The 25,418-nt window shown below is 39.0% G+C and overlaps 1 protein-coding gene across 17 annotated transcripts in view; it reads left to right on the top strand.

Moving 5' to 3' along the window:
• Positions 1-24,427, top strand: part of EMSY (EMSY transcriptional repressor, BRCA2 interacting) — a 40,091-nt gene extending 15,664 nt beyond the window's left edge. For 3 of the 17 annotated variants that reach the window (XM_040544533.1, XM_040544527.1, XM_040544529.1), the window contains 14 exons: positions 1,879-2,152; positions 4,117-4,413; positions 6,517-6,666; positions 8,242-8,415; positions 10,503-10,639; positions 12,154-12,327; positions 13,236-13,434; positions 14,492-14,656; positions 14,877-15,035; positions 16,894-16,953; positions 18,027-18,181; positions 19,560-20,123; positions 20,952-21,458; positions 22,988-24,427. In XM_040544533.1, the coding sequence (XP_040400467.1) occupies positions 1,879-2,152; positions 4,117-4,413; positions 6,517-6,666; positions 8,242-8,415; positions 10,503-10,639; positions 12,154-12,327; positions 13,236-13,434; positions 14,492-14,656; positions 14,877-15,035; positions 16,894-16,953; positions 18,027-18,181; positions 19,560-20,123; positions 20,952-21,458; positions 22,988-23,182 (3,210 nt within the window). In that variant the 3' untranslated portion in view covers positions 23,183-24,427. The remainder of the gene's footprint in view (positions 1-1,878; positions 2,153-4,116; positions 4,414-6,516; positions 6,667-8,241; positions 8,416-10,502; positions 10,640-12,153; positions 12,328-13,235; positions 13,435-14,491; positions 14,657-14,876; positions 15,036-16,893; positions 16,954-18,026; positions 18,182-19,559; positions 20,124-20,951; positions 21,459-22,987) is intronic. The other 14 variants (XM_040544534.1, XM_040544528.1, XM_040544537.1 and 11 more) reach the window with 10 other exon arrangements.
• Positions 24,428-25,418: the final 991 nt, after the last annotated feature.

Genomic DNA, 25,418 nt, shown 5'->3' with positions numbered 1-25,418 from the left:
GCTGTTCAGGAGCTGTGATTATGCCCAGAGGCATCCTGCGTGTCTGTACTTCGGGGAGATGCTGAAGTTGTCCTGTTGCACTGAGAGTTTTGTAGGAAGGTTAACTCTTGCCTTCCTTAACTGCAACTTGTCCTTTGTATTCCTCCATCACTTATCCTAGGTGGAATGGAGCTGGCCCTAAAATTCAAGAACTTGGGAAGTATTTCTAGTGTTAAAGGACCATTTAAGAAACAGAATGAAACTCCAGAGGCACATCATAGGATCTTTTCACCTGCAGGATTAGTGCCAGATTGCAGCTGTGCAGTGCTCAGCTTGTGTGCTTGGCCATAGCCTAAGAGCAATTTCGGAAGCGTTTTGATTAAATCAAGGTTAGGCAGAAGGCAAAAAGAAGAGTGACACAGCAGAAACGTTCTTCCAGGAGAAAGCAATGAAGTGGTAGAGCAGCAGATATGGAAACCTTGTCCTTCAGGCAGTGGTGAGGTGTGGTCAGCCTGCTGTTACTCATGGAGGTAATAAAGTTTTGGTTTTCCTCAGACTGAGATGTGAAAGGCTTAGCTAAGTAGCAGGGGCCATAAAACTAGGCACAGCAGGGAGAAAGGGAAGCCAGAGGCAACCATGGGGGTGAAATTTGCTGCTTTTATTCCATCCATGTGGTTATCTTTTTTTTTTAATTTAATTTTTTTAAACAAAATTTAAACTCTTAATCTCTTCCTGTTTGGTTTATCACTTAAGTCTATTTCTGGTTCCATTATCACATTATTTCTTTTTCTGTGTCAGGCAGCGTTTCAGTAGTCCTGGGGTAGTAGTGTAAGATTTTCAATTTGAGCTGACCAAGCTTTTCTTTCTTCCTTATGTAACCTTTTTTTCTATTTGATTTTGTTATGTGGAATCATGAATAGGTTTTGAAGTTCTAGGATTTTACTAAATGACACTTTTATTGGGATAATTGCGTTATTCAAACCATTTCTTGGAGTTTTTGCGTGGTAAACTGAACGTGTTGCATTTCTGTCCAGTGTCTTTCTATCTTAACTGTGTTTGTAAGTACAAGGAGGTACGTGTAAACAGAATAAAGCAAACCTCCTTACATAAGCAGTCCCTGTATTAAAAATGTAGGAAATGGTTAGCTTTCTAGGTCAGTTGCGTAAGAGCAGACTTGTTCCAATGTTATAATGGATTCTATGTATTTCAATGTCAGATCAGATTCATGGGGTTGGAATTGTAACTCGCACTAGCAGTAATGTTTATTGTCTTCAGACAAATGTTTCTCAGACAGATACGAAAGAATTTCTGTTACTTAGAGCACTAATTAAAGCAGAAATTGTTTCTGAACCTAAACCAGGCTTTTCACTGATGAAATACTGTTGTTTACAGCATTATGGATCCAAAATATTTCCCATTACTGACTCTCAGCAACTGTTTGTTAAAGAGAAAAAGACATCTCTTTATTCTCTTCGTTGCCGTTTCTTGATATAAGTGCAAGGTTTGGGAGAATGGTGTTTAAAACTTGCTTGAAATCCCTGCTGTGTTGTTGTTGGTTTCGTTTTCAAAATGGGCTTCAGACTACCTGGCCCAGTTAGATGAATCCAAGCAGTTCATTTCTGTCTGTCTTCGAACGTAAGATAATTCTACTTTAATTAATAGCAATTGTTATTTTTTTAAAAAAGACTTGTAATTTTATGGAAATATTTATTAGTGTTTTTTCAAACCAAGGGAATTTTTTTATTGCCAGCAAATGTGTTTGCCAGTCTCAAATGGTCTTGAAAAACATGTATCCGTAAAACTAAACATTCATACACCAATATGTTGCTGCAGTTCTATGCTTTGAAACAAGTGCAAAGAACAAATGAATTTCTTGTTGTTGTTTTTTTCTCCTTTCAGGTGATAATAGTAACCACCTCTCCAAGCTCAACTTTTGTACCCAACATCCTGTCCAAGTCCCACAACTATGCAGCGGTTACGAAACTTGTCCCGACGTCAGTCATTGCCTCGACTACTCAGAAGCAACCGGTGGTTATAACTGCTTCTCAGTCCTCTTTGGTCAGTAGCAGCAGCAGCAGTAGCTGTTCCACTCCCTCCTGTACTGCAAGTACTATTGCAGTGACTGCTGTAGTATCATCAACGCCATCTGTCGTTATGTCAACAGTAGCACAAGGTATGGCGGTAACTGTGTGTGTGTGTAAAAGCTCTTTCACTGCTGAGTTAGACTTTGAGAGCAGCGTAGAGATGTGCTTTGTGTTCACACGTGCTGAGTAAAGAACAGGAGACGTGAAAGAAGTCTGAGGAAACTAATCCAAAGTACTCCACAAAAGGTCTTGTTGGGCACGGCTCTTTCCCTCTTCAACAACCGATGTGCAAATCCAGTTCTTAAAGAGAATCTGGTGAGATAGTGTGGCACACTAGTTTGAAAAAAAAATAGTTTGAAAAAAAATAAATTTCTTGTGGCATTAAAACATAAAAAACAAACAAACAAAAAAGTGGCTTTTGAGAACTCTATCTGATGGACAAAGAATGGGTATTTCCAATATCATTTGTAGGTAATCGCTTCCTTTAATACCTAATTTCTATACATATGCAAAATTAACACCAACTAACTGAAATTTATGTTTGACATGCCCAGTCTTCAGAATACTTCTTGTGGTAACCAATCCAGATGACAATTCTGAAATGTAGAGAAGTTCTTACGCTTTTTTATCTGTGTATTTTCTCAGCATCTTAAATTTCAGGTCCTTAAAATTAATACCTGAGTGGGCCGGAATTTAAAATTCCTGGTTTTCTGATTCCTAGTTCCATCTATGTGCTAGCTTGACTGATTCAACTGTACAGGCACTAGCAAACTGTTTGGCTGGGAAGCTGTGGAAGAATGAAAGGACCTCAGTGACCAGCACTTACTGTGGCTGAAAATGACAAATGTTACACACCAATTTTTCCTGATCCTTATTTTCCATTCTTGTTCCATTCCACAAAAAGCTGGGCAGCTAAATCAAGGCTCAGGAGGTATTCTGCATTCCCTATTACTTTTATTTATTAGGTCCCAAAGGTAGACCATCAATTTACAGAGCACAAAAGCTTACAGTAGAACTTCAAATAATATGAACTGTGGATTTTTAGTTGGATTTGATCTTGGAAGAGACAGCTGCAGTTCTAAAGTAACGTATGCAGTTAAAGATTCAGTGTCATTACAGAAAATACTGATGGACCATTGTGACAAACAAATAATCATTTCCCTTGTGAAGCAAGTGAAATTTGTGAATGAAAACAGCTAGCCAAGAAATTTGAGAATCTGTCTTAGGTGATGTAGTGAGAAGAAGGCTGCTTATTTAGATTGCCAAAATTGTAGCTTATTATGACTGTTAGCACTATCACTGCCATCTATAAATATAGAGGAGAAGTAAAAGATTTTCTTTCAATGTTCCACTTAGTTTTTAACCAAGCCCTTGCCAGTATAAGACATGGACTTTGTCTTTTTTGGTGCTTATGGATGTGCAGCTTAGATAAAGACAAAATTTATTGGAAATATTGTGACAACAGTGCAAGACCTAAGTATTTATGTATTTGGGAGTCTTGTTTTTGTATCCTATTGCTTTTCTTTATTACTTGTAAGGTTGTTTACCCTACCAGCAGAAAAAATGTGTTCCACAATTTTCTAAATTACATGCCATTACTTGATTTATTCTTGTATGGTGACATTGTGTTCACTAATGGATGCTCCCTTATATTGATAGATTTGACATTTGTCATCCCTAATTCCCTAGCTTGTTGCAGTCTTGATTTTTTTTTTTTCACTATAAATATTTTGCTATATTGAAGATTAAAGTCTGGCTTTGCAAAGATTAGTGGAGTTATTTGTACTACAAAAAGTGTACTAATAAAAGTGCAGGAAGGGGAGACTAAGACTGTTGAGTCTTTGCATTAGGTGCCGTAACATGTTTTACTGTCACGCTGAAAATCTGCATAAAGGTCCCTTGAGCATTTCTGATACAAGTAGGAGCTTTTTTTAACCCATGTATATATTTATTTGCATCTTTCAGTAGTAAAGGCAGTTTAAATGCAAAAGTATACAGGAAATTGTAACTTTGTATCACATTATTCAATCTTAAACCATTTGCTCTTTTACAGGTGTGTCTACATCAGCGATTAAAGTTGCCTCTACCAGACTACCTTCCCCAAAAGGTTTGGTTGGGAATCCAACACAGATCTTAGCACAGTTTCCCAAACAGCATCAGCAGTCCCCCAAGCAGCAGCTGCACCAAATACAGCAGGCTCAGCAGCAACAGCAGCAGCAGCAGCAACAACAACAACAGCAGCAGCAGCAGCAGCAGCAGCTGGCACAGTCTTCTGTAGCTCAACAGCAGCCACAGCAATCTCAGTTGCCACCTGGCATCAAGCCCACCATTCAGATCAAGCAGGAATCAGGTAGTTGGAGTTAATCTTCGCTCATATTGCTGATTGATGAGGTCTAACCCCACACCTCAAGAAAGCAGGGCTGAATTCTGTCGCAAATGTATGTGGGGAGCTGTCATTAAGGCATAAGTGCTTTATGGATTTAGTGGATTGTGCATTAAACACAAAAACAGATAGATAGTAAAGGATGCCTTAATGTTTTCAGCTAAAAATGCTTGAAGAATTTGGTTCTGTCATTATTCTTGTTTGACTCAGGTATTGCAGACTATGCTTTAGGAATAAATGTTTTATCTTTAGACACTTAAAGGTACGTAAATATCTTGAAAAGTAACTTGGTTGGCAACTTGAAGACGCCAGTTTCCTGAAGATCCAAGAGCTGTTCAACTGTATCGACTGGAAAAAAAAAAGTTAATCTGCGCTTTAATTATTTTCTTGGGTCCAGAAATTGAAATCTATTTCTGAGATATTTGTCAAAGCAAAAATACAATTAGATCTGAGACTGGGAGTTGGACTTGATTCTTTTTATAACATTGATTCATTCATTTGACTTTGGGCAAGTTGCATAATCTTTCTGCCTTGGCTTTACTCTGCTGTAAAGTACAGTTCTTAGTGAGATGTGGTAAGAACTGATGCTTGCAGAGTTGCCAAATTCTAAAGTAAGAAGTGCTATAAAAGTGCAAAGTATTTTTATGTCCATATTTTTATATTAGTCATGTGGTCAGCATTTTATTATTTTGTATTATCAGGCCATGGAATGAAAAAAAAAAAAAAAAAACCAAGCAACCCTACCCCTGTCCTTTAATAAACTTCCTCTTGGATTATAGCACCATTATCTGGGAAAATATATCCACTAATAAAGAAATGTAGGAGGCCTCCATCCTCCTGTTACTGGACAACACTTGAGCAATAAGAGCTTCACTCTGTGCCTTCTACTATAGTTTAAGGCTCAGAGTGTTTTTAGTTAAAGTATCTTTGGAAATACCATCTGATACCTACTCCCTGAAAGATTTTCATGGAGACTTTGCCTTTTATCCAGTTTTATCTGGACGGTGCAAAGGCTTTGGTCTCCCCAACTTCATTATGGCACTTAAGTTTGGAGCTTACTTGCTTTGTACTGCTTTTATAGTCAACGTAGAAAGAAGCAAATATCTCTGGAAGATGTTTCATGTCCTCAATGGACAAAATTGTTCACCTAGAAATATTAGTGTACAAACATAAATGCCTACATTTAGATGGGCTTAATTCAGCCTGGGTGTTTCATGACATTTGACCAACACAATTCAATTCATTTATCTCAACGTGAAACACCACTTGAGATGCAAGTGGCCTGGAGGTACTTTTGAAAAGACAATGTGAATCTTGGTTTGCAACTGAGAAGTGAATCTCACACGTACACTACTCCTCTACACAAACTGAGAGAAAGCGAGCAGAATCCTTGCCGTACTGAGGTGTCCCCATCCTTTGTTCTTGCTGCTTCTACTCAGAGTTTATTTCACCCTAATTCCTTTGCAACTTCAAGATAACCAATAAATCAAGAGGAGAGACGATAGTTTGCTGAAAGCAACCTTCTGTAACCAGTGTCACAGTTGCTTCCTTATGCACGTCAGTACTCAATGTGCAGGAAGCTTTTTGTTTCATAGCGATGAAATTCAACTATACTCTTTAAGGCATGTTAAAATTTACAGGCCAAATACATGAAGAACTACTTCATTTTTAGATCCTTCACTGTATACCAACCAATTTGGTATTGGTTGTAACCTGTTGGTTCCTGGGAAATGTGTTCTTCTTTCGGAGTCATGAAAAAAAAAACAATATCCAGAAAAGATCAATAAAATAAATCAGTGATGGAATGGAATCCCATGCCTCAGTGGGAGTAGCTAGGAATTGAAACAGGCACATGAAAGGCAAAGATGATGACTGTCTTGTTATTTGCAAAGCAATCTTAAAAAAAAAAAACACAAACAACAAAAAACATTTTTTTCAGGATCAAGAATATTCGGTCTCAGAATAAAAGCCTTGTGAGGCTACTTGCCCACTAGGGCTTGGTCTGAGAAAGCATTTCAGAAAGTAACTTTTCGTGCCTGTATTTTAACAGTGACCTTTCTCCTTTCCTAGGTGTTAAAATAATCACTCAACAGGTGCAGCCCAGTAAAATCCTTCCCAAACCAGTTACAGCGACTTTGCCCAGCAGTAGCAATTCACCTATTATGGTGGTTAGCAGTAATGGGACTATCATGACAACTAAACTGGTCACTACTCCCACTGGTAAGTTATGGTTCTGAGAAGGGAAGGGAGGGTAAACCCAGACATACAAATAATAAAACATGTTTTACCAGGGTAAAAAAAGAAAAAAAGCACTTCTCTCTTATAAACAGTGAGCACAACAGTGCATTCACAAACCTTGATAATTATTCTAGATTAGGATTTTTAGCATTGAGTGCTCTTCTATTCCCTTATGATCCCTTTAAATTGATTCACAAAAGCATGAAAATTCCATCCCCGTTGGGTTTGTTTTAAAGGAAGTTTTCTTGCAATTTACACCAATACTTTGCACTTCTGTAGCACCTTATATTACATAGTTACACTAATCTGAATTTTTTAGGTGCCTTAAGTAGATAGGTCATCATCATTCCTAGTTTACATATGTGAAGTTTATAAGACAGGTGACTTGCTCATAGTCTTGCAGTGAACTTATAAAAAAGGCCTATAAATTGAATTTTAAACTCAGTATTTTTCTGGGGATCTAATTGTATTTGTGTTTTATTGATTGAGGATCAGAAATAATGCAGACTATGCAGATTATAAAACTTGTATGAGGAAAAATTGCAAGGCAGCTTTATCCTAGTTTTCTGAAAACTCAAATTAATTTGCATGCTGAATTTTTAGCATGAGTTGGGAATAGTAGCATAAACAAACGGTTAATGTTCTTTTTTAAACTTTACCTCTTGAAATACTTCCCACAACCATATAAAAATTGTAGCAGTTTTGTAGTTCATTTAATTGGTAAAACCTGTATTCTGCTCTGTTGGATTTGAACACATAGCTTTCTTATTAAAGGAAGTTGTTTTGCTGTGTGATCAGTAGCAATTAATGTCTGTAGAGCGTTATCTGCAGCCGTACAAGCAGAATGGAATTGCAGTGTTAGTGTAAGTATTTACTCCTGTTATTATTTTGAGCAAGTTTTTTTGTGGACTCAAATCTCTTTCCATTCTGAGGAGTAGGTAGGAAAAGTAGTAGGTAGGATGTACTATTTATCTATCTTTATATGTACTATTTATCTATCTATTAATGTAACTATTTATCTATCTACTAAAACTATAAAATTACACTGTCGTTTTGAATTGCACTTTTCACTTAGAGATATATTTAGATCAGTCATTGTCAGCATTCTTAAATGATTTGTCTTATGGGTAAAGTGAGAGTATAGGTATCCTTTGAGAGAGAGGAATCCATTCTGGTAGTTTCATCAGAGAATTCTTGGGCATCTAACAGAGCAAGAGGCAAACATACAGGTAGAATCTACGTAGCTATTGAACAGTTTAAAAAAAAAAAGCACAAAACCTTAGGGACAAGGATATGAATTAAAATGTAGCAGTCGTAGAACACAGTATAATATTTTATGAAACTCTTAGACTATTTTAAAGCTGGCATATACTTGAATATTTCTTTGCAGGTTTAAAAACTGCCTGTGGGATCGTAAAGGGTAGTGATAAATTTCAGCATAGGAGCGCTCTGAATAAATTCTAGTGTTTTTCTTTTAGACTAACTTATTTTCCCCCATAAATACTAGAGGGGAATCATGTTCTAACAACAAACTTTACTGTTTTTTCTTCAAAACAGGAACTCAAGCAACATATACGCGGCCAACAGTTAGCCCCTCTATAGGGGCTCGGATGGCTGGAACTCCAGGGGCTGCAACGTATGTGAAAACCACAAGTGGCAGCATCATTACGGTAGTGCCAAAATCACTGGCTACGCTGGGAGGCAAGATTATCAGCAGTAATATTGTTTCTGGTAGGCGTATGAGTTCTTTGATATTAAAACTTTTGTCACAAGCAAGTTTTTACTTGCTTTAATTGGGCTTTTCTGTGGGTTATGTGCTTAAATACATTGTAGGGCTTTATTGGAGAAGTTAACTCAGAAGAAAAATAGCTAAGGATAAAAATGAAAATAGCAGGTGGAAGGTATGGAAGAAAAGTACTCCTATGGATTGAAGTGATTCTCATATTTAACATGGAAGCATCTAACGTGAGGGAAGCCTGAAAGAAACGAGAAATGTGGAGAAAAACTGCTGTATTGTCTCTTGTTAGAGGGCTGGAAGATCAGAAAACTGCCTTAGTCCCAGTTTAAAACATTTTGTAATCTGGACGCTGCTGTTTTTCTTCCACTGCACAGCCAAAAAAAGAAAAAAAAGAATAAAATTAACTTTGTAGCTTGTAGAGTTAGCTACGCAGTCTCCTCCTTCCCCCCTCCCTTTTTTAATAGTGTCAGCATGTCTTTCCCTTACTATCCTTACATCTTCCCTCCCAGCTTTGTGCAGATCCAGCTGCTTGTCTGTTAGACTGCTGACCAGCCTCGATGTTCTCTGTCAGCGTAACCACAGTACGTAGGGTCTCCTTAGGATCAGGACCAAGCGCACTTGCACCAGTTACATTTCTCAGTGTCTGTTTTGGACTTTGACAGTGCTTATGAAGAGAAGGTCTACCTCATTTCCTAGCTGGGTGCAGGTGTGCAGCAGGATTTGCTGGGTCTGTTCTTCCTGCCTAGTAATATCTCCGAATTACTCAGAGCTTCCACTGTTGGTGCTTAGCAGAGACCCAGCATGTCACCAGCCAGCTCCTTGCACAGGCTGTCTGGTAAACCCACCCTGGAGCATAGTCTGGTAGAGAGACTTCAATTTTTCAGATCCTAATTTCTACAAAATAGTATCTGGGGCAAATAGAGTGGCTTTGTTGGGAACAAGGGACTTCTTGAGCCTGTTGCAGGTATGGTGAGTGGTTGGGGGCAATTTCCAACGCAAGTTTGGAAAGGATGTCTGCTTTTTTTTAACTGCTGTTATTCATATTCTGTTTTTTTTTTTTCAGCTGTGGGTGCAGTTTCCTAGCCATCTAGATAATTCCTAAGTCACTAAAACTTAAAAGATGATGGTCTTGTCCAAGCAAGTCTTCCCTTTCTCAGAATTAATACAACTATTAATCTGAAATATATAGTAAAGTATCTGCAGATATGTCTACTGGGTAGAAGGTAGTGAGAGGAATCCTTAGGATTGCAGCTATGCTGACTGAGTGGTACTTTCTGCAGGGAGAAAGTGGAAGGGATGGTAAAAAGCTGTCTGAGTAGATCTTTGGAATGGCAGTCTGATAACATTAATGACTTAAATATGAGTGTGTGTACTCTTGTAGATTGTGGAAGGTTGTCTAAATTTACCTGTTGCTGTAGGTAGATAATCTGGTGCGGGGATTGGGACTTAATAAATATTGTGAAAGGAAGAGAAATATTCAACACAGCACTTCAAAATAAATAAATAAAAATAAAAACACTTACAAACTCAACTTTCAAGAACTGCTTTTTAAAACAATAGCATTTTTTTCCAGTACACGATTGGTCATTTATATTGCAACAGTTCAGTTCTGGAAAGCGATGGCTTTTCTCTTTCGTGGTACATAAGTTCTTCTGCAGAGGTTATCTGTGTGCTCTGAAGTCATCTAAGTCAACTTATCTGTGCAAATAGGACCTTGACTTGAGTATTAGTGTTGCCCTTATCTCTCCTAACATGAGCCTTTGAAAAGTTAGACATGTTAGCCTGAGAAACTTGCATTAGTCTGCCCTGTAATTCATGAGAAGGGGCAGACTGTACTCACACAGCATGAATTACTCTTGTCCTGCACATGCCTGTCTTGACTCTAGAAGAAAGATTCATAGAGTGGTTAACTGATCTTTGTATGTTGAGTTGGGTGGCATAAATTCCTGTTCCAGGTGCTATCTTTTGTTTTGTTGTGCTGTCACATTTAAATACCCCTATGCAGCTCATCAACTTCTAAAATGACTGGAAATGTACATGTGAGAAACATCACGCTGCTTCTTTTCCCTTTAAAATTAAGGAACTACAACCAAAATCACTACGATTCCAATGACATCCAAACCCAATGTGATTGTCGTGCAAAAGACTACTGGAAAAGGAACTACAATTCAAGGGCTTCCAGGCAAAAATGTTGTCACGACATTGTTGAATGCTGGGGTAAGTAAGAATTTCGAGTCTAAAGTCTCTGGCCAAGTGACAGGATGTGGTAGCTGCTGTGTTCTTTATGCTAACATCCCAATTAAAAGCAAATTGTGCATGAGCTCATAACGGATACAGCATGCCTTAATGTTTGGGGTGTTTGGAGAGTGAGTATGTTTTATAGGATATGAAAGATCTTTAAAACAAGCTGGAATTGTTCCCAGAGTTAAATGAAAATAAAAACTTTTGTGCTTGCCCTTTTTCCACAGTTAATGGTTTTGTAATCTTGAAGGGGTTAAACAGAAGAAAATAAGTAAAATTTTACCCTGTTAGTGGTCTAATGAGAACCCCAGTCCTGTTATAAGCTTGCATGTCCACCTGTGTATCTTTTGGGCAGAAATAAGCTGTCCCTTCACACCTTTGATTGCCTGTTCAAGAGTACTGTATAATGCTGAATTAGTTTTTGAATAACCCGATGTGTAGAAAGAACAAAATCAAGTTTCCAGCTTCAGCTGGGTTTTCCCTCAAATGCTAACAAAAATGATGAACCTGCTTTACATTCCTAGCTAAAACTGTGAGATGTAGTGCTTTAATCATGGAGTCTTTTAAAGTCTACTTGGCTAGCAGAGCTCAGTAGGATTTTTTTTTTTAAACCTGTTAGGAAACATTTCTTTTTTGAAGATTTCTACTTTTGTAGTTTAAATAAGAACAAAACCTGAAGCCATGTTTTCACGCAAATGGGAATCCTGTGATGTTACACAGTAGGAAACACCAGAATGTGATGATATTTCTGAAACAGCTATGGCTCTTGGGATTTCCAGCTACTTGACGGGAATTAGTAGGAGTGCTGTGAGAACTGCCAACTAACGTAGTTCCTCGTATGGTTTGTTACTGTGCAGAACTAAAAAAGCATGCTCAATTTCTTTGCTCTTCTTAAGCTATCAAGAGTCTAGTCGTGTGTCAGAACTATTCCAAAATCAAATGTTTCCCATGAAACAGCGGTGAATCTGCTTTTTCTTTTTAATAAGTGAAATTTTACTTAGGAAAAAAAAAGTCCAGACATAATTAATGTCTTGGTCATGAGGATAATACAAAGATCTCTATTTAATTTATTTTTAGAATCTCAATTCAGGTTTCATAGATGTTGTGCCAAAATCAGTGTTAATAGAAACAAGAAGTTTTAAAAAAACATGTATGAAGGATTTGAAGAAAGTTCCAACTTAGGTGAATTCTTTGAAGCAACTTCAAAAACTTGTCAGTGTCATTTAGTTACTCTTTTTACTCAGCCTTTCAGAGCAACTCAAAAGGTAAAGCAATGGGAAAGGGGATTTTGGTAGCTTTTCCATTCAAAGCCACAGGGTTTTTTGTTCTTGGTCTTTGAATGTTCTTTGTATTAAATACATCTAGTTCTAACAGCGGCAGGTTGATTTTGTGGTACACACACTCACCAATAACTCTGTATTTTTTTTAGAGAAGTGGGTCTCTCTGAACAATTTCACTCAGTTAACCTGTAAACTTTGGCTTCTCTACAGGGGGAGAAAACTATTCAGGCAGTGCCAGCAGGAGCAAAACCTGCTATCATCACTGCCACAAGACCCATCACAAAAATGATTGTTACACAGCCAAAAGGAATAGGGTCCACGGTCCAGCCAGCCACCAAAATCATCCCAACTAAAATTGTTTATGGTCAGCAAGGGAAAACGCAGGTACAGTGAGGACCCATTTCTGTTTTGAAATGTACCCCTAAATTTTACCGGGAAATAGATCATTTTTCACTGTGTTGCCACATCTGTTGCAAGATGAATATATGCAGAATGTGTCTCTGGGGAACGAGACTTAGGGAAGTATTGAGGTGGCCTTGATTCTGGCTTCTTGAGCGCAGTGTTGGCGATCGTTAGCTGTTCTTGGAGGCCTAGACCAAGCCAAAAAGAATTGCTAAGTCTGTTATGTAGCTGAAACTTAAGCTACCTGGTGATGGCTCTGGATGCCTCTTAAATGTTAAAGCTAATGGTCAGATTGTTAAAAGTAAAGATGTGGAGACTGGACGTAGGCCATGTGTCAAATGTGAGAGCTTTATTGAAGCTGTTCTATCACTGATGTATGTTCAGGTTGTCCCTGCAGCCTTGTATTGTTGGTGGGGCTGTAGAAAGAGAATCTGGCTTGTTTCTGGACACAGTATCAACTTTTTTTTTCTGGTTGCACTTTGTATATAAAAGAACTAAAGTTATGTCAGGTATAATATTTCGTGTCTTGATCATTCGAGACTATTGTGGGCTAAGGAAGAGAGGTGCTTGTTTTTATCCATGCAGTGCATGTTCCAGCTCACTCGTGTAGCTTTCTCTTGTCCACACCATTGTGCCAAGCCATGAAGAATGACTGTTTAGTGCTTCGTTGTGTTAAGTGCTCCAGATTACAGAGAAGTGCATTCTTGTGCACTGCCATTTACTGGTTTCATAATCAAAGCTGCTGAATTTACAGGTAGATTTCTTTTAGTGAGTTATCAATATTATACGAGTCTTGTACCTTGATCTGTTTTAGTGGCACACTGTTCTCTGATTGCTCAGATCTGTTTTCTTGAGTGCTCTTACTGTACGCAATCTGTCTTTCTAACTAGGTCCTCATAAAACCAAAGCCAGTGACATTTCAAGCAACAGTTGTGAGCGAACAAACTAGGCAGTTGGTAACTGAAACGTTGCAGCAGGCGTCAAGGGTAGCAGACGCAGGAAATTCGTCTCTCCCAGAAGTGAAAGAAGAACCACAAAGCTACACTGATAGCAGTTCTTCTTCCACAGAGTCCTCCCAGAGCTCTCAAGGTATGTATTAGTGTTTCATAACATATGAATGGACTTTCTCCCAAAACGTGCCAGCAAGTTTCATATGTTTCAGTGCATCTCTTTAGCACAGTTCTTTACCCAGTCTCTTAGCAGTGAGTGTCAGCATTCGCTGCCCTTATGAGCTTATTTATCTTCTCTGAGCTGTTCACTACACGCAGCGTTTTCCTGTGCAAAAAGTGGGGATAATGTTTTCTTCCTGGCCCCCGACTTGCTCTTCTGTGCAACTTCTCATGTGATAGAGGAGAATAAATAATAAATAGATTTATTTATAAAGTAACTAACACCCAGCCTTTGGTCAGGAGTGGCCATAAGGTGTATCACTGCATTAAATAAAAGCAAATGACTCTCAGTAAAATACATGCACTTATTTATGTGCCATCAGTCACTTTTTCTAATAATTCTGTAGCTGTTGGTCTATACTGTAACTTTTTAAAATTTTTGAGGATTCAACAAACTTAACAAAACTTAGGATGTGTAAATTCAGAATGCTGAATACATGTTGATAATCTGAACCACTAAAACTTGTTGAAAAGCTTCAAGCTGAATTCAACATACAAAGAAGTCACAGAATCACAGAATTGTAGGGGGTTGGAAGGGACCTCGAGAGATCAAGTCCAACCCCCCTGCCAAAGCAGGTTCTTTAGAGCAGGCTGTCTAGGTAGGCGTCCAGACGGGCCTTGAATATCTCCAGAGAAGGAGACTCCACAGCCTCCCTGGGCGGCCTGTTCCTGAAACCTGCTGAACTTTGATTGTTCAAACCAAAGCTTTTTTAAACAATTAAAAAACAGTATCTTTTTGTTGGAAACTGTTGATAACATTAGCTATGTTTTACTTCGAGTCACTTGTAATTAAAAAAGCATATTTAAAAACATTGAAGAATGAGACGATGCATCCTTGTCAAAGTTCAGAACTAATGCATAATGACTAACCTGATTTAGTTTTTGAACCCTACCCCTGCTTTGAGCAAGAGATTGGATGAGAGACCTCCAACCCAATTCTATGTCAACCTGATGTGCTTTTGTTCTCTTGTGAACAGATTCTCAGCCTGTAGTCCATGTGATTGCTTCAAGAAGTCAAGATTGGTCAGAACACGAAATAGCTGTGGACACGAGCCCTACAATAATTTACCAGGATGTGTCCAATGAGTCTCAGTCAGCTACTTCCACGATAAAAGCTTTGCTAGAGCTTCAGCAGACAACAGGTGTGAAAACGCATGTGGTTGTTTAAGATCACTTCAAAGCACTCAGCTGCCACCTGTTTAAGCAGCAGTTTGTGATAAGTTCTGTAATCACCTTAATTCCTTTCTTTTTAGCCTGTAAAAGTCCATTTGAAACAATTACATAATATTCACAGTATTTTTAATTAAACCATTCCATTTATGTCAGAGATGTATTTTAATGCATCCTGCTTTTCTTCTAAAGCAGTGAAGGAAAAGTTAGAATCGAAGCCAAGGCAGCCTACCATCGACTTGAGCCAAATGGCTGTCCCAATCCAGATGACCCAAGAAAAGAGGCATTCTCCAGAAAGCCCTTCAATTGCTGTAGTAGAGTCGGAATTAGTTGCCGAATATATCACAACTGGTAAGTGACTTAAGATAGCATGATTGTGGGTTTGCAATTGAAGTCTGGGGACTTCGTTTGAAGTTTTCTTACACTGGAGTTGTCTTCTACTTGTTTCACTCTAATCCTCAATAGAGGAAATGAATGTTTTCTTCCATTCCTGAGAACCTGTGCAGAGAGGGGCAGAACCTGCATCTGCTTATTAGGACATGCTGGAGAATGTTTCTAACTGAAACAACTGGTTGTTGCTTCAGGACATCCTAGTGGAACAGATATTCTGTCCTCTGATCTGATGGTGAGGAAAAGCAGTTCCGCTTGTCGTTGGGGAAAATGTCTAGTAAGGAAAAAGTAGGAATGAAGTTCATAGAATCATAGAATATCCCAAGTTGGAAGGGACCCAAAAGGATCATCGAGTCCAAGTTACAGGAACTGCAGTAATTGTTTTGAGAGAAGGCAGATTTTGAGTTAGTTTCATCCATATTTGCAAAATGTTACTTGATCACAAGCATTAACTAGTTTTTTCAGCCAGGTAGGCATATAGCACGGTAGTGTAGATTCCAGCTTCGTTGTTTGCTGGAAGGATCTATTCTGCTAAATTTGCACTTTTTAAACAAATGACTGATTTAAACTGGAATTATGGTTGGGAATCAACCCTTAACTTTTTTTAATTCTTGATTTCTCCTATCTGGTTGTCCTTTTTTGTCTCACCCAATAAATCCCTTCCACTGGACAGCTCTAATTGTATCACGCATCTCTGATGCTCTCTTCTACCCTCAGAACTCTAGTTAGGAGCCACCTTCCATATATGCATGAGAGGATCAAATTATGTGTTTCCTGTTTTAATTTCTTAATTCCACATTATTGGCCTCCCTACATAGTTTTAGGAAAATGGAGAAGAAAAAAAAACGTTGAAAACTAAGCATTGGAAAAGAGGAATAAGTACCTGTCCATAACTTCAGTGTTCTTAGTGTTAAATGTCCAATCTGATGTTTTCTTTTTTCATTTTCCTGTTCTCACCTCCTCCCCTTGCTTCCATCCCTTGTATGATCTAAATTTAAGTAGTGTGGAGCTGGGGATGAGGGGCTAGTGTTATTCTTTTAAATAGCACTTACTGTATCTGGCTTCAGCTTTGAATGTTTGAGTCATGCTCCCTTGGATCCCTGTTTAAAGAGACTCCAAAGTACCATAAATAATGTTAAACTGATCTCCAATTAACAAGTCAGTCATGTTCACTGACATTCAAGGTTCCAGTTTTTGCTGGGTCTTGCTGTAAAAGCCGATGCAAACTAGGACTCTTTGGGTGCTGGGGGGAGAGGAGGAAATTACAGGCAGTATCTCCGTAGGCTTGGGTCTTCTTTTGCAGTTTAGAAGCCATATGGAGTACAAAAATTGAATGCTTCCCTAAACTGTGATTACTGCTTGAAATACTGGTTGTTGATTTTTTTTTTTTTTTTGGCATTATTTTTTTAAACTTTGAGATGATTTACAGGAATCTACCAGAGAAGTGCAGGCTACTGTTGGTTGACTATCAGCAGTCTCTGTTAGAGCACAGAACTGGTTATTTTGCTCTCAGGTTTTTGCCCCTTCCCTTTCACTCGGGTTAAGTGAACCCTGCCAGGGCATGCAGTGTTTCCTTTTGTTTTAATTTGTGCTTCCCAGGATTCATCAGTAATCCATGGAGCTGTATTTTCTGCTAGAAAATTCAGCCGTAAGATAGCCTACAAGCTATAATCTGGTGTGAAATCTCCTGCATGTGCTTAGACCAAAGGATTTAGGTACCTTTTATTCTGTTTGGGAGCTGGGATTCAACGTGTGCTTCCGAGTGAGATGAGGGGAGCAGTTCACACGTCTTAGTGTCACTATTTTTGTCTGTCTGCAGACTCAGGAAGACAACACTGTATTGGTTCACATTCGGAAGAATATCTACACAACCATATAGGTTAGAAACTTTACTTCTAAATGAAGCTTTAAATTGTGCAGGAACTGTTGCGGGATATCCACGACGGATCTGGCACAGCATGCAGGCTGGTACTGATATAATCCAACTCCTCTCCTGGAGTGGGAAAGTAAAATTGTCATATTAATTCAAAAATAGACCTTTCTTACAACTCTCAGCAAGGTCTTTAGTATCTTCTAACTTTCAGTTATCTTGTAACTGGGTATAAACTACTTCTTATCCTTTGTTTTTTCGGTATTGTATGACTAAAAAGTTAATTAAAGCAAATATTTACATATTGGTATGGCCAGACGTGTAGTTTGGATTCATGTCTTATCAGTGACTGCAATATAGAATGGTTTGGTTTTTTTCTCTCACCAGAATATCATTTCTCTGTCAATCCACTGTTTAATTACAGAGCCCTAACTGTAGCTCCAGAACTTAGTTGTAACTGCTCTAACAAGAGTCACAGACCCAAGACAAGGTCTCTACTTTTTGCCTGTGATTTCTTATCAACCTTGCTTGTTTTCGTAATACCAGAACATTTTCTAATTGCTAATCTTGCAAATTTAGCCTATGCTCTAGAGTATTTCTTGTGATTTATCAGTGATAGAAATTCAGTGAGCAAGGCTTGCTGTTCTTAATTGCAGTCAATTGTGCAGGTGCTTTAAGCACCTGTAAAGATTACAGAATAATTTGTAGTAATTGTACACTGTAATTTGCTGTGTGCTGTTGTGCTGGTTACATAAAACGAACCCGGCTGAAAATATAGATCCTGTATGCGAGGTTGTTGTGTTGGGAGAAGGAAACCAGAGGAGATTTGGACCAAGCACAATTACTTAGGAATCAGAGACAAAAGCAAAACCCCTGAGATGCTATTTTAAGAGGCTTCTCAGAATGTTTAAGAGGCTTCTCAGCTGTGCACTTAAAGGTTGAAGCTAGCATGCAGTAAAAGATGCATTTCAAATGCAGATTTTTATTTCACTCATGCTTTCAGCTGAAGGTTAGATACAAAGCAAATACTTAAGTTCCTGCAGTTAGTTCTGGAGAAGTGCCACTGACCTCTTTACTTTCAGTTAGCCATCGGTCCCAGCCCCACCAGCAGTCATCCCAGCCCCAGAGGACTCTGCTGCAGCACGTGGCGCAGTCACAGACAGCAACGCAGACTTCTGTTGTGGTGAAATCTATCCCCGCATCCTCCACAGGCGCAATTACCCATATCATGCAGCAGGTTGTACCCTTTCTTTTCCAAGCAGTCTATAAACAGTGAATTTTGTATGGGACCAGGGCTTGTTCAGAATGAGCATGTTGGTGCCACTGGAAATGCTAAGTCTGAGGGCAAATTCGCAACTTCAGTTTAATGTTGCCTGTTTTGATGGGGAGGGTGGTGGTTATTTTCCCTATTAAAAGGGAAACAGTTAATGAGATGACTTGAGAGTGTTAAGCAAGAGGTATCCACAGCCACTGTGGAAAAGTTTCCTAGATTAGTTCTTGCTCTCTGTATGTCATCTCTTTGACAGCAGTAAGTTATTTTTTTCTATATGTTGTCTTTTAGTGGTTTGTGTTCTTCAGATCACGTTGGTGTTAGTGTAGGGCAAGAGGAAGCAGAATCTGAGCAGTACACAGAGCACAAGTGGCTTTTGGATTCAAGGGCTTTAGTTTATGAATTATATGAAAACTTCTCTTCTTGCTGAATCAGAAAACAAGATTATATTTAGACATTTATGGTAAGGATCCCAAGCAATTGTGTAGCTTATCCCAGGCTGGGTAGCTTACGGAGAAATATTACTGAAGCCGTGCTGCTGCCTTCATTCAAGAGCTGATGTTTTTGTCAGTCAAGGTACAATTGATTACCACCCAGTGAATGCACGCTGCTCAACTCTGCGATGCTTTAACCTCTAGCAGCCTCAGCTGTGGACCAGGGCAGTGCCATGTTAGGGTTATAAACCCATTGCAAAGAGGATGTTGTCACTGATGTTTGTGTAGGCTGCTTCATCCTGCTAGAGTCACTTGTTAGTATGTCTGTACCATGGTATACAAAGCACAGTAACATAGATCTTTTGCTCCACCAAAAAAATAAACAATGTTTGTGCAATGCTCAAGAAAAATTGTAATAAAATTTTGAGGAGGGAAAGAAAAGGCAGGAGTTGTACTGAAATAAGATGGATGGATAGATAGGTATATGGGGAGCTGCAGCAGAAATCATGGAGTAGGTGGCAAGGCTTTCAAGAGGCACACTAAGAATTTGTGAAGATGTTCTGGTTTTGAGTAGCTACCGACCCAACCACCTGCTAATCCCTGCTCCTTCCTACTCAACTGCCACGCAGTTTTAGTGGTTTTGAACCTCTGTCTAATGCAAGCAAGGGCTACCCAATCTCCATTGAGGATTAGTTAGGTAGTTAATGTTGTCACTTGGGGACTTGCCACATTTTAAGATGTTAAAAATAGCTGTTGATTGCATAGAAATCATGAATTCTGCATAAGGGCATACGTGAGTTGTAAAATAAGTTGAAGTAGTACAGCTGAAGAATTAAAAATGTTTTTAGATTGTGCAGCCTTATAATTTGGATTTCTCTTTACTAACTCGCTCTTCACTTCTTCTTCTTAAGGCCTTAAGCAGTCACACTGCGTTTACCAAACACAGTGAACAACTTGGAACTGAGGAGGGAGAAGTGGAAGAGATGGACACCTTAGATCCTCAGACTGGCCTGTTCTACAGATCTGCCCTGACACAATCGCAGGCACAAAAACAGCAAAAACTGAGTCAGCCGCAGCTGGAACAGACTCAACTGCAAGTGAAAACTCTGCAGTGTTTCCAGACTAAACAGAAGCAGACAATCCACCTGCAGGCCGATCAAATCCAGCACAAACTCCCACAAATGCCCCAGCTTTCCATAAGGCATCAAAAGCTAACCCCCCTGCAGCAAGAGCAAGCACAGACCAAACCAGATGCACAGCACCCCCCCCACCACATGATGGCCAAAGAAAGGCAACTCCCTACCTTAGTGGCACAGCCACAGCAAACTGTAGTACAGGTGCTTGCAGTAAAAACCACGCAGCAGCTGCCCAAACTGCAACAGGCACCAACGGCACAAAAAATCTACGTGCAACCCCAACCCCCCCAGAGTCAAATGCAGCTACCTGCCTCTTCAGAGAAACAGCCAGCGAGCCAGGTAACGGAATATTGATAGCATGCAAAATACACGTCGCTATTCAAGGAAAAATCAAAACACCAACCCTGTCGCTGTAGCAGTGTTTTGTCCTGGCAAGAGAGAACTCCTCATTCCGCTGGTATTAATTACCCGATCAGAAGGTTGACACTAGGAAAGAGAAGCACATGTTATAGGGGAAAAATCCATAGAGCTCACAAACGTGTTTTGTTGGACAGTTTTTATGAATTTCTGCCACCTTCGGTGCATGGAATTTGTCCCTAATTATTTTCTTTTATTTTTTTAGGTATGACACGTTATTAATTTCCGTTCCCGTAGCACTTTTTATTTCTGTGGAAATAAAGATGAATACACTGCAGTCTCCTAAGGCTCCATTGTACGTCTTCCTTTGTAGTTTACATCTTCCTGAAGTTAAAGTCTTTCATGTACAGGAGTAATTTGATTTTCCTTGGGAGGGGAAAACAGAAAGACTAAGAAACATGGAGAAAAAAATTAACTCCAGAAATTTTTTTGGCCCTTTCAGGAGTACATGTAAAAACAACAGGGTTAACAAACATCACATGGGGATGTAAATCCCAAAGGAAAACGAGGCTGCTGTGGTATTATACTGCTACAATCCTTACGTAGCAGCCCAAAGAGCTGCTTTCCCCCAGGCTTCAATTAACTGTTACCATATCATTGCTAATTCCTTTGTTAAAACACTGAGTTTCAACTGTCTTCCTAATAGCAAGTATGTTGTTTGTGCCATACTGTCCTTGGAAATATTGATTAGATTTTCAATAAAAAAAAAAAGTCTAGCTGTAACATGCACAACAAAAATTTGATTTTCAGGTGCAGCATCCAATTATAACGCAAGGATCCACAGTTACAAAGATAACTTTTGAGGGGCATCAGCCTCCTTCTGTTTCAAAGGTAGCAGGTGGCAGTTCTGTGCCCCAGCTGGCACTGCCGGTCACGAGCCTATTTCCCACGCAGGCATCCACGAAGACAGCAGTAGCAGACATTTTGAGAATGTCTGTGGTGGAAGGTGATATAAACATAGAAACTCTGATAGTGGATCCCCCAAGCAAGGCCACATCCACTAGTACACCCGCTAGCGGAGCAGAGGCGACACCTTGTACCCAGGTGCCAAGGGTGACTGCAGTAGGGATGACGGCAACTTCCACCCCCCAGCAACAGACATGTAAAGAATCCAGTTCAAGTCCTCCTGCTGTTGGTCCTTCTGTAACAGAGAGGAAACTCGATGCACAAGGAATGCCTACAACAAAGCAGTTTATACACATTCAGAATATATCACAAAAGAAAGCTGAAGAGAGCTCATCAGAAATTGTTATCCAGGTAAGAGAAGACCAGAGCAAATGAGACAAAGGTTGAGCAGAGCAAACTCGCTTTGTCTAATGTGATGATAGCAACTGAACGATGTTCAAGTATTTTTTTTCTTCAGTTTTTGTGTTTTTCCACTCCTATGCTTGCAATGGATTGCTACTTCAAAGTGGGTAGCTCTCGTTAAAATGAGTTTCTCCAGCACTATGTCGTTCACGGTGTTCCTAGTGTCTTCCTTTGTTTTTCTGTTGAGAAAACAAAACAAGCTCATCTATTACAAACCACCCTTTGAAACGGTTAAAAGTGTGACCATCACCGCTTACTGTGGAACTGGATCTAGAATTTTTTGATACCTTTTAGAGTTACTTCTGAGTATAATAATTAGGGCAAAAAATGAAGTTGAGGGTTTCTGCTATGTGGGTGGGAGAGTTCAGCAAATAAGGTCTGGATTCACAAGAAAGTTTGTTAACTTTGCATATGAAGTCTTGCCACTTTTGAGATAAAATGACTATAAATGCTTTGAATCGTTGCCTACCTGATGAATGATATTTTAATTGATTCTGTTGTCTTCAATATGATGTTTTATGATGTAATACGTGGTCAAAATGTGAACTGGTGAAGTATTTAAGTCATCTGAGGACTCAGTGTTATAGTATGAATCTTTGTAGACAAGTTGGCACTGTATATGTTTACACAAATGGCGTGGATTGAAATGGTTTTATTTTGTATCGTGTTACAGTGAAATGCTTTTGATGGGGAAGAAATACTTGTGTACAGAACTTTCAAATTTTTCATGTTACTTTGTAAAAATCTTTATTGCAGCTAACTTTCTGCTTTTGTAGAAATCATTTTTGTACTAACTCTTAGTCCTCATTTCCCTAAATAGACAAAGGTAGATTTCTATTTTACTTCGAAACTGTGTATTTTGAGAATCTGTATCGTTTATCATTGTGGCGTGCTACGAGCTCTTCCAAATCAAAATACTGCCCAGAACCTTGAATTGTATAAAGATGTAGAGTTAATTCCTAGAACCAACAAAAGCATAAGCAGAAATAAATAGCTTAGATCCATTTTGTTTCCTCAGCCTCTGTGCTACTGCAGCTCTGAGACAGGGTCAGAGCTGGTATCATATCATATACAGGAAATATAGCTAGTCCTTAAAACTGAATGCCTAGTCTGAAACGAAACCAGGAAAAGATAAGGCTGAGGAGAGCATTCTCTCTGCTTTGCACGTGGGGAGTGATGGGTGGTGGATATCAGTAGTTTAGCTGCTGGAAATCTGTCACAGACCTGTAGTGAAGATCCAAGCCCAAGAGCAGTTCCTTACCAGCAAGAGCATTCAGGTTTTATCTTTCACAACCTAGTCCTGTGAAAGGGTCCTCTGAAGCTTTGGCTAACGTAGTGTGAGATGCAGCGGGCTTTAGCTAGGGGAGAGTGCTCTTGGAAACCAAATTGCCCCTTTCCATGAGCACCTGCACTTGCGTAGACGCCTTTACCTGCAAAAGCTGTGCAAGTTAAAACTTAAATCTCTTTCTTTCTTTCAGACCATCCCACAATATTCCATCCCTTGTCACTCCAGCTCCAACGTGGTAGTGGAACCCAGCGGGCTCCTGGAGCTCAACAACTTCACCAGTCAGCGCCTCGACGATGAGGAGACGGCGATGGAGCAAGACGTGGACAGTAGCACCGAGGACGGCACCGAGCCCAGCCCCTCGCAGAGTTCTGCTGAACAATCCTAAGGAATTGGGACACGGGAGTGCACTTTAAAATATCTTGGGATTTGAGTATCCAAGATGCCCTCGTATTGTGATGTCTTAGAGCACTTTGCCTATTAGAGTCGTTCATTGGACCCTTGAAGCATCAGTGTGTTTTAACAAGACAGTATTGCAAAAGCTGCATCTTAAAAATCGTTTCCAAAAAAAAAAGAAAAAAGAAAAAAGAGATGTAGTTACTGAGATATAGGAAACCTGTGACAGTGGAATGTACTCCTGTTAAGCAAATCTGCAGCGAAATCTACAGCTCGTGCTATCGAAGCCCTTGCCCAGGTACTGAAAGAGCTTTCAGTGAAAAGGGATCTTTATTTTGCTGTGTCTTTTTGTTAGCTGTTGAGCAAAACACCATCAAAAAAAAAAGATGTTTAATAAATATTTGTATTTTTAAATAGCATGTGAGAGAAAAAGTGTCTCTGACAGTGCTGGAAAAGCCCCAGGAATTTTGGAATTCGTTAGCTTTCTTGCACTTGTGCTCACTTAGAGTTAAGATTTTTTCATAAGCCGAAAAATATAGTTTATTTTTTTAAAATTCTTGTTGGTGAATGTTTGGAAATAAGCAAAATCACTAACTGATAGCAATGTGGCTTTGCTAGTGGATTTTTGTTTTCATGCTTTACAAGAATTAGGGTAACAGTGTATGAGGTGTTTCTCTGTGCCATAAGCACGTGAAATGCTCATCTACTCTAGTGAATCTGTGATTATTTATTTAAATATGAAACTTAAAGTGAGGCCAAGTTGTTTAAAAAGTTCCTGTTAAACAGGCAGGTGTGTAAATTCTAGTACAAAAGAGCTGCGGGGGATGTATTTTGCTATAAATCAGTTTTTCAAAATTGGGGGATAAGCGGTTCAGCATCTTTCAAAGTTGAACCTCCGAATTTAGAAGTGAGCTAAGGCTTTTACAAATCTGTATTTTACTCTTACATGCTGTTTTTAAAGTGACCATTTTTGGGAGTTTAAAAGCTTAAATCGGTAATACAGCGGTAGGTTTCGGAAATTAGCCTTATGACTTGGCTTGTCGAAGCAATACATTGGGTTTTTTGTGATAGTTACAAGCCGCAGAGAGAGGTTTGGGTTCGGATGGGATAACAGAACCGGTTTTAATACATTCTGCTAATGAAGACAATACTTTTTTTTTTTTTTCCTCAAATGTATATAAAAACACGTTTTTAACTGTTTTGTATAGATTTCATTATAAATAACTAAGCATTTTAAGACTTTGACATATCATTTAATTGTATATACATCTATCAGCCTAACTGCCCACTTTTTGGTGCTGAAGTACTACTGTAAGTAGATTTCATCCAAAGTCTAATACAGTTTTTTGCGTCAGTCTTTTTTTAAGCTGTGATTTTACTGTTGATATTGTAGTTAAGACTAAATTCCAACTAGAGTAACTCTCCAACTAAAAATACAAAGCCTAAAAAAAATATTCATCTTACTTGTCCTGAGTATCCAGCTGCATAAGAGCATGCAGTATCCCCTAGATGGTGCTGTTCCTTTATAAAACAACTGAAGCTAGATGAAAAAGCAAGCTCCTATGACTTTCATACAGATTTTTTCCTTCTGTTTTCTCTTCCATTAACATCACAGAATCATCTAGGTTGGAAGAGACCTCCAAGATCACCTAGTCCTATCTCTGACATAACACTAACAAGTCCTCTACTAAACCATATCACTAAGTTCTACATCTAAACGTCTTTTAAAGACCTTTTAAAGATCAGTTCTAAACTAAAGTTCTAAAAATTAGTTCTAAAATCATACAGTTTATTATGGTAGAGAGGTATCCTGATAAATACAACATGCTGAAATGGTGGAGTAGGAAACTATTTATTTTTTGCATTACCTTTATGTTGGAATAGGTACTGATTGGATTTCTGTGCTACTTAGGATGGAAGAGGATATATATGAAGTGAAACATAGCTTAGGTATTCATCTAGTTAAAAAAAATAACCCTACCAGTATGCCATTCTAGGTGGGTCAGGTTGTGGTAGCTATCTGGGAGCTGTTACCCTTGTTTTAGGGAAATAACTGTGACCAACAAGAGGGACTAAGTTACGATCCAAGTCCTGAAAGTTCCCCGATACTACAGAATGACAAAAAGCTATTAAATACAGATTTGGCTGCCAGTGAGATTGGGCAAGTAGCCTGTTAGGCTTTGCAGGTGCCAGCATAAGGCATCCTCTGCAGTTTTCCATACACAGTT

The sequence above is a fragment of the Cygnus olor genome, chromosome 1, assembly GCF_009769625.2.
Source record: "Cygnus olor isolate bCygOlo1 chromosome 1, bCygOlo1.pri.v2, whole genome shotgun sequence".
In the NCBI taxonomy this organism is placed as follows: Eukaryota; Metazoa; Chordata; class Aves; order Anseriformes; family Anatidae; genus Cygnus; species Cygnus olor.
This window is presented reverse-complemented; position numbering and strand designations above follow the sequence as displayed.